Genomic DNA, 13911 nt, shown 5'->3' with positions numbered 1-13911 from the left:
GCTAAGTTTTCATAAGACATTGTTACTAAGAAAGTGTATGAAAATAAAATCAATGAGCCATCATCTTAGATTTTTTTTCACTACTTTTTCTAATATTCATCTCTTTAAATGTTTAAACTTTGGGGCTCCACAAAATCTTTCCTATTTACATAAATATTATCAAAGGTACTGGTAAACTCGTGTAAGAAGCGTGGTAGAATGTTTACCAATGCCACCAAATAATCCAACACCAGTTAAAATGTGACACCGGTTCTGATAAAATTGTGATATCTTAGTCCATTTCTGCGTGCATTTTGTCACTTCTGGAAGTTTAAATCTTAAAAATTTGACTTTTGGTTGTTTATTGTAGTTGACCTTTTATGGTCCACCTGAAGGGACCCACCAGCAGGCCACAGCCCACACTTTGGGAAGCACCGTTTTTTTAAAGGTAGATTTGGTCAAAAGTGGCTCAATTATCCGTTAATAATCAATAATTCAGAGACAGGATGTTGTTAATCATAGCTTTATTGATTTATTCACACAGTGAGTAATTGCAGCTACACAAAGACACTGATTAGACAGGTATGATCACACACAGGTGTGTGCTGTGATGGTACAGCATGCTGCTTATTGCTGTTTAAAGGAGATCAACACATAAGGAAGCCTCAGTATGTACAGCTCATGTACAGGAAGTGCCACTGGCTGGAGTCTATGGATGTTTTAATTGGACTAAAGAGATGGAGGCACTCCTCTTCCACTTCACCCTCTTGTCCAAATGTCACCAACTTATTTGTGCACTTAAGACAGCGTGCAGTAAATTACCTGCATTTATTAGAACCCATCAATGACCCAGTATCAGTGTCTACGACTTCTGTTTTTAGTGGCACCACCTGCTTGGGAATTATTTGGACAAATAATCAGTTGTGCCTGTTTGAGTCTCAAATTAAGCTGCACCCCCCAAACACTGGAGGGGTAGTCACTAGATGATTTTTACAGGTGACTCTAGTGTGTATCCTGAAAGTAATAAATTTATCTTCAACTGTCACACATGAGAGCAGTAGTGAGCTAACAGAAGACTGTAAGGAGCGTTGTGGTTGGTTCATGATGTCTGACAGAAAGGAGAGCTGCTAACAGTGTTAGCATGTTCAAAACACAAAACCCACATCCTCCACCTGTGCTGCGTTCCAGGTGCAGAGCGATTTGCTCTGTTTGACAGTGCACTGGAAGTGTTTTAAAGGAGTGATGTGCTGCAGAGCCCTGAGCAGCTGAGCAGGCTGAACAGTCACTACATGCTGTATGCAGTAAACAATAAATGATGGTACTTAGAAGCCTATCAAAGGCTTAAAATGATAACATCATCTTCAAAGGGTGACATCAACTTCAAATGATGATATCATCTTCAAAGGATGACATTAACTTCGAATAATATCATCTTCAAAGGATGACATTAACTTCAAACAATATCATCTTCAAAGGATGACTTCAACTTCAAAAGATGATATCATCTTCAAAGGATGACATAAACGTCAGAGGAAGAGGACAGATTGTTAGTGAAGCTGGGGATGTTGGGGCCTTTTTACCCTTATTTTTGCCAAATAGAAGCCAACTTTTGTAAAAATTGGGTTGAACTGGTGAGGAAAACCCTTACTCCTCACCAGTTCCACCTACTTTGCCAAAAGTTCCTAACAAAGGACAATTATGGGGCTAAAGCATTTCAATGCATGTTGTGTCTACTAAACTGATCCAGTCCAGATGAAGACATCCAAGACCACCTCTGTATGCAGTCAGCACTATCAAACCGTTTTCAAAGTATTACTTGGTATCTCAATGGATGTTGATTCAGGTGTAAATGGTGTCTGATGGCTAGATCTAACCATCTGTCATGTCATTAATGATAATCTGCCTGTTTCTCCTATGACATGCATGCATTTTCTTCCTCATCAGTCCAGTCATCTCTGTGTTCTTTACATCACGTTTATGACCACAGACAGCAGCTCTGACAGGGGGCGGGGCTTTGCGGTTCATTATAGAGGGGACGTGATGACATGTTAGCACACATAGCTTCATGTTAACATCTTCTATGTGACCTCTGACCCCAGTGAATCAGTTCCTGCTGTGTCTGAGAGTGGACAGCAGGGGGGGCAGCAGGTTCAGAGCAGGGCGGTGCTCCTGTACACCCAGCGCCACCAACGCCCCCGCCAGCAGAGACCGCACCCTTGGGAGGATGGGGGGCCGAGCAGGCATCACCTGGAGAGACAGAGAGAGAGACTCAAACTACAGACTTGGTTTAGACTCAGAGAGCACAACTTTGCCATTGAGAGGACACCACAGACAAACTGGATCCAAAAGGGGAAAGACTGCGCACCCACTGCAGCCAACAGGAGGTGGAAACAGAGCTGTACTTTCTAACATCTGTCCTTTATACAAGGAGAGAGACAAGTTCTTTTCACCAGCATGCACAATGAACAGAAACTTTCATATTATGTGAGCTGTTATGAGCAAAGAAGAACATCAAACACCATACACCACCATGAACAGGACTGTCAGCACAGAGCCAGAGACAGAGAGAATGAATATAACATGAGCATCATCAGGATGAACAAAAATCTTCACATTTTTTATTTAAACAATGGATTCACTGATCTCTATATGTTGGATGAAAAACCGAAACAGCCCTCATGCCCATCTCTCTGGCTACACACTACATGAATTAGCCCTACCCACCAGCCACTCAGGGTCTCATTTTTTGTCTAATTTATACTCAGGAGTCGGGTGTTATTATGATTATTTTATTACTCCTCATCAAGTCTGAACCTCCCTGGATCTGGAATAATCAGTATCAAACATGCTACCTCATACCCACAACAGCCAATGAGCACAAGCAGACCAGGTGGTGTCAGCCTTAGATGTTGTATACAGCTCAGAATATTAAAAAGAAACCAAGGCTATAATACAAGTGCTGAACCAGGCAACAACATAAGCTATCCTCCATCTTTGTTATTCCTTTGAAATTTCTGTGAGATCTGGTTTCTGTGGAATCTCCCCTGTGAAATTGTTACTAGAAACAGCAAATGTTTGGTCTTACCATCTGAATCATCTAGTGCAGTGGTTCTCAACTAGGGGGCCATCACCACCTTCTTACTGAGAATTCATGGCGCAAACTTCAAAAACATAAACCGTGCAAATTTCTTCAAAGAAAAACATTTCAGTTTGGACCGTTAAAGGAACAAAACAGGATTAAACTAAGAGACAGGAGGAAAAACAACATGTTAAAAGGCACAAAGTTACAGAGGGGGTCAAATACATTTTATTGTGTTTCATTTTCCATTTTAAATATCCACCTGGGCATTAATATCGAGCCCAGGTAGATATCAACGCATGTTATTGGGAGATTTAGTCTTTTTTTCTTCAGGCCAATAGTTAAGGGAACCTCATTTTGGTTTAATTTGATGCGCAATGCTGATATGCTTTAGCTCATGTTCCCCTTGCAAGAACTGATGTACAGTGCTTAACAAATTTATTAGACCACCTGTCATATTTGTCTCAAAGACCATCCGGCATCATAAGGTGCTTTAATGTGGACTCTTTCATTTTCAGTGAGCTCCCCACGTTTTACTATTTTGAACAGGAATGAGGAATTTCAAACTGAGTTCACCCAAATTTGGGCCGGCTCACTGGGCCTCTCTGAGCAGTCAGAAATTAATCAAGCATAACATTCAACCGCTAAAACTCATTTTTCTCCTCAGGAATGCAAATAAATAATTTGATATATTAATCAAGAAATATTAATGTGCTTTACTATTTTTTCAGTTTTTTGTAAATCAGTAAATCTGAAAACTCGTGGATAACAATAATAATTATATTTTAGCATTAAAAATATCATTTGGGTTAAAGAGCTTCTACATATTGGTATATTAACCATTGCAGAAACATAAAAAATGATTTTGGTAATTACCAATGCTGTTAATTTAGGGCAGCTGTGGCATAAACCTTACTTTGGTTGGGGTTAGGGTGGTCTAATAAATTTGTTAAGCACTGTATGTATTTACACCAGTGATATCATAAAATTACATGCCTTCACAGAACCTGTCAGACTCAATAGCAGTATCAATAACATAGAAAGTTATTGATTTTTGGGTATTTGAAAAATAAAGAACCAGGTCTTTACAGGCCCCGGTTTTGATCCCTATCCCTCTTCACAACCCACTGGAAACAGCTCTGTGACCCACTTTTGAGTCCCATCCCACTGGTTGAGAACCACTTGGCTGACTTTGTCCTCATGTAAGTGATCTACCATGGTTTTAAATTAGTTAAGGTTTAAAAACCATCTTATGTGCAGCTTGCCCTAAAGAACTACAGCCTGCAGTTCCTTTATGGTCCACTAGAGGTTGGGCCCCAAAGTGATTCAATCCCAATCTCAAAAGTTGTATTAATAATTAGCCTACCGTAACATTAGCTTTGTATTGGCTGACATCTGGCTGCTTTCTTGCTCCAACCTCCTTCAGTTCACCTTCATTAAAACAAGTGGGAGGTGGCGCAGATGGCCTAGAGGTTAAGTCGTGCCCCATACGCACAGGAGGCTGTGGCCCTTTGTCTGTGTTTCATTTCTCACTCTCTCATCCCTGCTTCTACCTCTATTCACTGTCCTATCTCTACAATAAAGGCAAAAAAACTCGGCTGGGAGTAATGACAGCAAGAACTTTAAATAAATCTATCAAGAACAAAAATGGAAAAGACTCAGAACACCACTGTAGAAGAAATGGGGTCAACAGGTAAGGCCAGGTAATGTGTTCTCACCTTTTCTACTTGGTGACAGTGGATGAGCCCATCCTGTCCAATGTAAAACGTCGAGAACGCGTCGTATGACCTGGAACACATCACGCATGGTTAGGATATACTATTAATATTAATGGTTACCTGTACAAGTGGGTCCTCTAAGGCAGTGGTTCCCAACCTTTTTTTCTTTGAGCCCTCCCCATCTAAGAAAATTTGAACCCCCCTGGGACATATACACAAAGCAAAGTTATACTTTGTGGTCAAAAATTAACAATCATTTTTATTTTTATTGTTGAAATATAAACAAAATAGCCCTAAACACAAATGCTCTTACCCCAAGAACTTTTCATGAACTATTCATTAGCTAGTAAGTTTATCTTATGCTACTGCCTCACTAAATGTTACCTGTACAGGCGAGTCTTTCAAGAGACAGTACACTGCTGTTGATGTTACCTGAACAGGCGAGTCTTTAAAGGGATGATGTATGGTTGTCGGTGTTACCTGAACAGCTGAGACTTGTCTTTGCGATAGAAGCGCAACAGCAGAACGTGAAAGGGGAGGCCTCTGATTCTCCAGCGGGCCTTAATAGTGCCATCCTCCATGTGCTTTGTTAGCTTCAACACCTCCAGTTCAGCGTTGGCATAGTAGCACATACAAAGGGCACGCCATAGGGAGAGGGTCAGCTGGTACACTACCCGCCCCCTACAATACATTCAGAGATCATGATGTCATACAGGAAGTGACTCAGGGGTTAAAGGTTTGGGTAAACATGCTGAGGTGCAGACAGGGCTCACCTGGTCTTGGTGTTGAGCAGTCCGTTGATGAATTCCAGGTCTCTGGAGTAAAGGCTGTAGTCGTGGTTCTTTATGAAGAAACTCGGCAGCTGAAAACAGAGAAGACAGAAAGATGATAACAACAATCTGTTTTTGTCAGCCGTTCTCTGGTTAGAATAAAATACTGGTGAACCTCCCTCATTAGATGCTCCTTTATACCTTACAATAACCATCTAGTTTTGTCATTCAGATACCAAAGTGATGTCCAGTGACATGCTGATGTATAAGACAACAAATCTTGTGGGGTACTGGTTAGACTGGAATAATAATAGGAGGCCTAGACTGGCCTTCATGTAAAAGGCAAGGATGGAAATGTCATCCTTTGAAGATGATGTCATCCTTAAAGGTATATAGATCTTTTGAATGTGATTTCACACAGTTTGTTACACCTAGTCCTGCCTCCACCTGGATAGCAAAACAGACATTCTATGTATTGAAAGCTAGTGCTAAAAAAACACTTCTGTTCACAAATTCCCTACAAAAGACATGAACAACCAAATTTGTCTGTCTGGAAAACATGCCAACCATCTAATAAACAAATAGTGAATAATTACCTATAGGCTATATTGTGTTGACTTTAGATACATTTCTAGCAGTGCTTGATATCAACTCCAAGTCATGCTACATCCTCCTTTTTTATGTGGCTAGTGGTCTACTCCCTGTTCAGAGCTGAGGGTTGTTTATCTGTGTAACACAGTACATGGCTAATTTGAGAAATATGAATATTCATGCCATCAAGGTGTTGGATGTCAAGCAAACTTTGTAAGGGAAGTTTGAAACTACTCAAAACAACAGAAAACTTGATGGTGTGGAAGGATTTTGATACTCGCGAAGTAGGACAGCGGACGGCTAAGCAACAAACACTGATGCAGCAGCTGGGATGAGGAGGCTGGTTCTAACCACAATGGTTAGATTTTACAGCTGTAAGTGAACAGCAGCTACAAATTGAGTTTCTTAGCTTATGAGGAATACAGGGTAAGACAGTTTTAATTTGATGTCAAGAACAGACTATTGACTGGCTATCTGTTGGCGGTGTTTCTGTGTAGGATGTTACTTGGCTGTTGCAAGCTGTTGTATTATGGTAGTAGCGAATAAACTAACGGGCCAACAGAGTTAATGTGAAGCTAAGTGTCATTCATGTGTTAAACTCGGCGTATATGGCATTACTGACTGTATGTGTGTTAGAAACTGCTCATTTAACTTTCATCATCTTTGTTATAACATCTTACACAAAGATAAATGAAATAATGACTTTTCTCAGTCATCTTCAAGGTCTGGTCATGTGTATTCTATATAATCACAGGCTGCAATAATAGGGTACGGACAACTCAGGTTTACTGTCTAGCCAAGTTTTTACTGTTTTTAGAGGGAAATACGTGGTCTCAGTCCCGTCTTAGGGCAGACATGATGCTAGATCATACATTTTTGTGTGTTTCAGTTATATTAATGGAGGTTATTGTTCGTAAATATGTGATGTAGCTACCAAAATCAAAGTCAGTTAGTTTTTCTCCATTTAGATGTTACTAGTTTGGCAGTTACTAGTCATCTAGGTTTTTGTGTGCTTAGATCAATGCCTGTGTGCAGAGAAATGCCTTTTTCAGTCCACTCTTCAGAAGTTCCTGTGTTTGTAAGCACCCTCAAAGTAAATCAGTTAATCAGAGGCACTGACAATTGTGTTAAGTAGACTGATTTGTCTCTTTCTGTTGCTCCAAAACACACTTTCAACAATAATAATAATAATAATAATAATATCTTGAATTTATATAGCGCCTTTCAAGAAACCCAAGGACGCTTTACAGGAACACAACGTAATTATTGACCCAAAAAGCATTGTAGCCTAATGTTTCCACTGGAGTAACATTGCTACTTCTGCTGTCTACTAGAGTGAGTGATGTCATAGTGACACCATGCATGCAAAAGGTCTACAAAACCAACAGGGTCATAGTCCTTTTGAGACACTGCTGTGGTTAATAAAAAGTACAATGAACAGAGCGTGGTCTCACCTCTATCCTCAGACGTTCATACATCAGTGCCAGTTTCTCCTCCCTTTCACTGTCTCCAGACCCGTGCACCTCGCCCACCACTCCCTCTGCAGGGCTGCACAGGAAGGTAGGGGGCAGCAGAGGCAGCTCCACAGGTTTATAAAGTCCATTCTCCGGTTCAGAACCTGGCTCCGTACCCAGTTTAGTACTTGGCTCTGTACCCAGCTCCGTTCCCGGCTCCGTCCCCGGGCAGTGAAAACAATAAAAGTGTGATCCATACATGAATGGAGCGGGACACTTCTCTGCTTCAAACAGACTTCTGAAACATCCGTGTTCTGTCTTCAGAAAGTCAGCAGGGTTCCTCCTGAAGCTGTCCACACTGATGTCATCCTCTCGGCAGCCGTCCACCGTGGTCAGCGGGAAGCAGAACTCAGATGACCTGGGGTTCAGGAGATTTCCAGGGCTCCTATGACCAGGCAGATGGATCTCCAGGAGTGTGTGCAGGCCATCTGACTCGCCCTGACCAACCAGCACGCACACACTGAGAGGCTCCTCCCATCGCTCCTCCCAGTAACCCCCCCTCTGCGGCTGGCTGGCATGGTGGAACGGGTGGGACAGCAGCGGCTGCTTATTGTGCTGGTACCTCAGGCTGTTTGGGGGCAACAGGGCCCATGATGCACCGCTGAGGGGGCGGGCCGGATGGATACACGTAGAGCCTGTAAGCTGTGGGAAATACAAGAAGAACCCAGTCTAAAAATCAGTGTAGATTAATAATAAAGACTTCTCAAAATGACAGCAGTCTGACATTTAAGGGCTGTTACTCATGATCATGAATTCAGAAGACTGTCATTAGCTTAAAAGAGAAAATTTACAGATTTTCAAACAGCTGTGGATATAACTGCAGGGAAAACTTGTCCCTATCTTACAGAGATTTCTCCAGATTCTCTAAATCTTTTGATATTATGTACTTGTATGGTGGGATATTCCAATTTTTTTTGTTTTTTTAGACACAGTGTTTTTTTTTTTTTATAGATTTGGGAACTTCTACCCATCTTTACTTCTGAGAGACTCTGCCTCTCTAAAATGCTCCTTCTATACTCAGTCATTTCACTGACCTTTTGCCAATTAACCCTTATCAGTTGCAAAACGCTCCTCCAACTGTTTTCATTAGTACCACTTACTTTTTCCTTGTCTTTTGTTTCCCTGTCCCTACTTTTTTAGATGTGTTACTGCCATAACATTCAAAATGAGGTAATATTTTTCATGAAATGTTAAAATGTCTCAATTTTAACATCTGATATGTTGTTAATGCTGTATTGTGAATAAATTATGAGTTTATTAGAATTAAAAAATCATTGCATTCTGTTTTTAAATACATTTTCCACAGTCCAAAGCGCTGTACATCTGAGAGCACAACACAATCAGCAATCTGAATAGGAAGAAACACCAGTACATTACCTGGATGAGACTCCAGCCTCGCCTGCTGATAGGCTGCCTTCTGCCATGGCTGCGGACACACCCCACCCAGAAGGCAATGCCCCCTCTGCTCACAGCCATTCACCACAGGGGCGAAGCTAACCCCAGTCACCAGATGACCATCACCCAGGGCAACCACAGGAGGACACAGATGAACCACACAGGCTGTCTTTTCTGAGCGTATTACGCTGACTGATCCTTAGCTATGGGGGAAAGACCTAAACAAAGCTGGAACCACAGAGAAGGGGCGGAGCTTCAGTCAAAACAGAGAACACTGATTGGACCAGGACACTGAAGGTTTTCAGTCAGTAAATAAGCTTCCTGTAGGTATCCCCATCAGAAAACACTCACTAAATGTTCACATAATGCAGATGATACTCTGTTATACTAACACTGAGGATGGATGAAACCATGCTATGATTTTCAAACATAAACCTGCCTTAAAGAAGCCTCTTCACTATGAGTTTTACAGTCAAAAATATGTCATCTGAGTCAGAATTACTGCCCCCCCCCCCCATTCTGTACTGATGAAGACCAGCTTTTTAGAGAGTGGTTTGTAAACAGTCCCCTTTCTAGAAGCTCCCTGAGCTTCTTTGAGCTCTTTGTTGCTTTACATTCTACTTTATAAAATGAATTACTCTGATGTAAATTCAGATATAACAAACCATGTACACGAGGACAAATGTTTTAATGTTTATGTGTTTATATAAGCTGGAGTCATGAAGCAGTGAAGATGGTTTTGTGGCTCTTTCACTTCTTGAATAAAGAAAAGAAAAACTCTGGGTTCACCCATCCTGACAGAGCCTTATAGATATTTCAGTCATATATATGAGCTTGGGATCACAGTGCTGTACTTAAAACCCGTGAGAGATAGAAGGCCTCTTTATATTTCATTCTTTTTTATTTATGTGGCTGTGAATTCAGCAGTGTTCTTAATCTCCATTCTGTTGTTTATATCCACAGAATGGGAACAATGAGGTGTTTAAAGTGACATTTCAGAGTGATTGAGAGGGAGCAGCAGCCACTCGGAAAGTCAAACAACCCTCGAAACCATAAAGATAAGAAAAAAACATACAAATTAAACCTGTCCTTAACAAATAATGGCATACCTAACCCTAACTCTAACCCTAAGAGCCCATGTTCCTTGCAGCACTCTAACCTTAACCCTAAGGACTGGATCAATGTGCAACATGACTGACGCAATCATTTTTCTTTTAACTGTGCTGAAATTCTTCAATTTCCCTCTTGATTAATAACATTTTTATCCATATATTCAGACAGAAAAAGAGGGGCCTTAGATGCAACTGTAGCCCTTTAATCCCCAGTCAGCCGTCTCCATGATGGCTCTGATTATAAATGTGTGATTGGCTGCAGATCCTCCCTTATTATTAACATGTGGTCGTCTGAAGGTCATGTGCTGCTGGAGGAAAATCTCAGAGACAAATCACCAATGTTCAGCTTCATGCACACCAACCTTAAAATTCTCTTTATAGAAACAAAATATAATACTACAGTACCAACAGAGTGTTAATTAGTTTAGACTACAAAAACAGATAAATCCAAATGAAGGCTTTCTGGTTAGAAGTAGTGCAGTGCAGGAAGCAAACTGTACCATCTGAGATATCTGAAATGAGATGTACTAACTACTATATAAAAGTATGAAAGATCTGACTGAACTGACTTTGCTTTTGATATTCCTTCATAAAAACAAAATAATCCAGGTACATACTGTAAAGAGCTGCACAGAGGGGCAGTGGTTAACTCTGTTTTCTAACAGTCAGAAGATTCATGGTTTGAATTCCCAGTTAGACAGAGTCTTTCTATGGGGAGTTTACATGTTCTCCCTGCATTTGGGGGTTCTCCAGGTTCTCCAGCTTCCTCCCACAGTCCACAGACATGCTTGTTAGGTTAATTGGAGATTCTAAAATGCCTGTAAGTGTGAATGTGGCTTGCTGTTTGTCTCTACAGTATATGTCAGCCCTGTGACTGACAGGTGACCAGTCCAGTTATAACCCCGGCTCTCACTCAGTGACAGCTGCAATACCCCACCCACCACCCCCACCCATGAAAAGGACAAGTCCATGGATTGATCACGCAATAAAATTCAGCTAAAAAATATATACTTGTAATAAAAATACAAGTACACAAAAGAGCTCCTTGATTACAGTAATGTGAGTAATTATGATGGGTTACTTTCCACCCCTGATGATTTATTTTGATATGTTTTTTCCTTTACTTCACATTGACATCTAAAAAAAATAAATAAATAAGTCATCATGAAGACGGTTATAGGTGTGTAGTTCTTTAACTTTAAGTTTTACACTGATTGTGCCACCTGACATGCAGGGGTGGAAAGTTACTACATTTACTCACATTATTGTAATGGAGTAGCTTTTTGTGTATTACTTGTACTTTTAAAAGAAGTGTTTTAATTAGTAATTGTACTTTTACTTATGTATATTTTGGGGGAAGTATCATACTTCACTACATCTGAAAAAGCATCAATCACTGAGTAAAAAAATAAACACTAAAAGCCAAAATGAGGAGGTTCAAGCTAACTGTCAACAACATGAAACAGAGCAGTTGTTTGGCTTTGACTACATCTGACATTCAGTAGTAGAGAGAGAATGATTGCACATTGCATTCATAAACAGCTGTTTGATTTTACTTTAGTTCAGTCGCACCTTATAATAACCAGCCTGGTTTTAGACTTTTATCCTCTTGCTGTTATTTCACATTAAGTAAAGATCATATTTCACTGTACAGCCCACTCAGGTTAGGATATGACTTCCTCCAAGGCTGCTGTCATGGAAAGTGTTTGTACCTACCTCTGACTGAACATTAAGTGACCTTTATCATTACTTAAGAGATCTACAAACCATTTCATTGACTGTGAGGACCAGTTGGAGTTACATTAATGATAAATTATGGTGTAATCTATTTCTACCTCTTCAATTCTAAATAAAACTTCCATGAATATGGTTGTACACTGACACTTAAAAACTAAAACATTACAGGACAAAAGTTTTGTGATCATCTTAGCTTTAAAATAATGAATTTAATGTGTTTATTTAAAAGATGTCAACCATAAAATCAGCCCAAAGTATTCATGATTTTCTATTTCACAATTAAAATGTTTTGTATGTTGTCTGTAGTCTATTTATTATAGGGTCTGAGATGACAAAACATAAAATGACTCATATTAAAAAGGCATATTAATAAAATATACTGGAAATGTATTTATAAATACTATATATTGTAGAGCCAATAGATTAAATTCATGAAATGTTTTTTCCAACTGTAAATGATGAATTCTGACAATAAATGTGCATTTATTTAACCCTAATATAGAATAATTCTACCATAACAACTTGTTATGATTATGAACTGATAATTTTAATATTTATTCATTAACAAACATTAATTAACGTCCTCATTCAGACCATAACATTATTTATTACTCTTAAAATCAATACTTTTAGCTTTTTTCATTCAGTCTATTATTTATATAGTTATGTGATTGATAAAAATGAATATTTAATTAATAAAAAAACGTCAGTTAGAATCAAATGTATCGGTATATTCTTGATACGTTGGCATTAGTTGTAATGTGATCAATAATTATGAGTATTAATAATAATGACAGTTAGTTTAAAACACTTCTCAGTCTCCTATAAACGTTAATGGTAATAATTATTAGTTACCATTAGATCAATTATAATGAGTATTAGATTAATTATTATAACATCGTCATTTTAATCACAAATATCAGACCTATGGGGCTTCAGAGATCTCCTTAAAACGTTGACATTAGCCTATATGCTCTAACCTAGCTCTGGCTGTCATATGTTTTCAATGATAGCCGTTAGCATGCTTTGCTAACTAGCCGGCTTGTTAAATAACCGTTAACCGTTAAAGTTACCTGAAACAGGAGAAAGCGCTGAGTCGCCGGGGCTCTCCGTGTCTTCAGCTCATGATCTGTTCACCGATAACCAGTTGGTTAACCCCACCAACGAGCCGCTAACCATTCATCAGCTCAGTTAGACTAATGTCATTCCAGCCTGAGTGTCCTTGCCGGGCTAACTGAGCTAACTGCTAACACGCCTCAGTGCTAATGATGCCTTTGAGGAAGTGGGAAATCTTGAGACTGCCCCTGTAACACAAGAAGATAGATTAAAGTGAAGAAATACCAGGAAATATCCTTGGGTAATGTAAAATGAGTTCAGTTTATTTTACGACAACGTCCAGAGATTAATATTAGTCTATGTCATCGTTCAAATATCCATGGTAAAACTATCCATGATAGATTATTCTAGAAACCTACCTCTGATTTGATGAGGCTTTATCATATGATGGCTGTACAGAAGCCCTGAGAGGACATACAGGAGCGGTTTGTTAATTTTAAGGCCCCAGCAGAAACCATTATACGGAAGAGAGACAAAAGTGTATATATATTTTCAAAGGTGGGCAATATTCTGTAAATATAAGGCGTGCAATTGAGTTGTTTTATGTTACGTGTCTGTAGGTCACTGTGATCATTTTGTCTTTGTATTGTATTTTTGTGTATTGCAGCACATTTTATTTATTTATTTTCTTAAAGAATTATAAACACACACACACACACACACACATATATATATATATATATATATATATATATATATGTATGTATGTATGTATGTATGTATGTATAGATCAAGGTCAGACTTGTTAAAAATAATAAGAATTAAAAAAAAAGGTCAAAGTATGCGTAAAAAGTCAGAGATCTGAAGCTTAGGACAGAATTCTGAGATTGAAAGCAGAAGTCTGAAATCAAAGTCAAAATTCTGATATTGGAGACAGAATTCTGATATCAAAGTCAATAT

At 39.3% G+C, this 13911-nt stretch overlaps 1 protein-coding gene across 1 annotated transcript; it reads right to left on the bottom strand.

Moving 5' to 3' along the window:
• Positions 1-496: 496 nt before the first annotated feature.
• On the bottom strand, positions 497-13159 carry c16h6orf136 (chromosome 16 C6orf136 homolog). The gene is made up of 7 exons (XM_041809348.1): positions 12969-13159; positions 9029-9274; positions 7592-8293; positions 5550-5638; positions 5257-5457; positions 4777-4846; positions 497-2226 (listed from the first exon to the last, which is right to left on the bottom strand). Exons 2-7 carry the CDS (start codon positions 9125-9127, stop codon positions 2083-2085), a joined length of 1305 nt encoding a protein of 434 aa, XP_041665282.1. The 5' UTR covers positions 9128-9274; positions 12969-13159; the 3' UTR covers positions 497-2082.
• Positions 13160-13911: the final 752 nt, after the last annotated feature.

Source organism: Cheilinus undulatus, linkage group 16, assembly GCF_018320785.1.
Source record: "Cheilinus undulatus linkage group 16, ASM1832078v1, whole genome shotgun sequence".
Lineage (NCBI taxonomy): Eukaryota > Metazoa > Chordata > Actinopteri > Labriformes > Labridae > Cheilinus > Cheilinus undulatus.
The sequence above is the reverse complement of the archived record's forward strand: the minus strand, read 5'-3'. Positions and strand labels throughout refer to the sequence as shown.

Excerpts from the sequence above, each read along its gene's own strand:
- c16h6orf136 (XM_041809348.1), bottom strand. The coding sequence starts at position 9,127 with ATGGCTGTGAGCAGAGGGGGCATTGCCTTCTGGGTGGGGTGTGTCCGC. Across the intron at positions 5,639-7,591 it reads ATGAACGTCTGAGGATAGAG|CTGCCGAGTTTCTTCATAAA; the intron begins GTGAGACCACGC and ends CTCTGTTTTCAG. Across the intron at positions 2,227-4,776 it reads ACTGTCACCAAGTAGAAAAG|GTGATGCCTGCTCGGCCCCC; the intron begins GTGAGAACACAT and ends CTGTCTCTCCAG.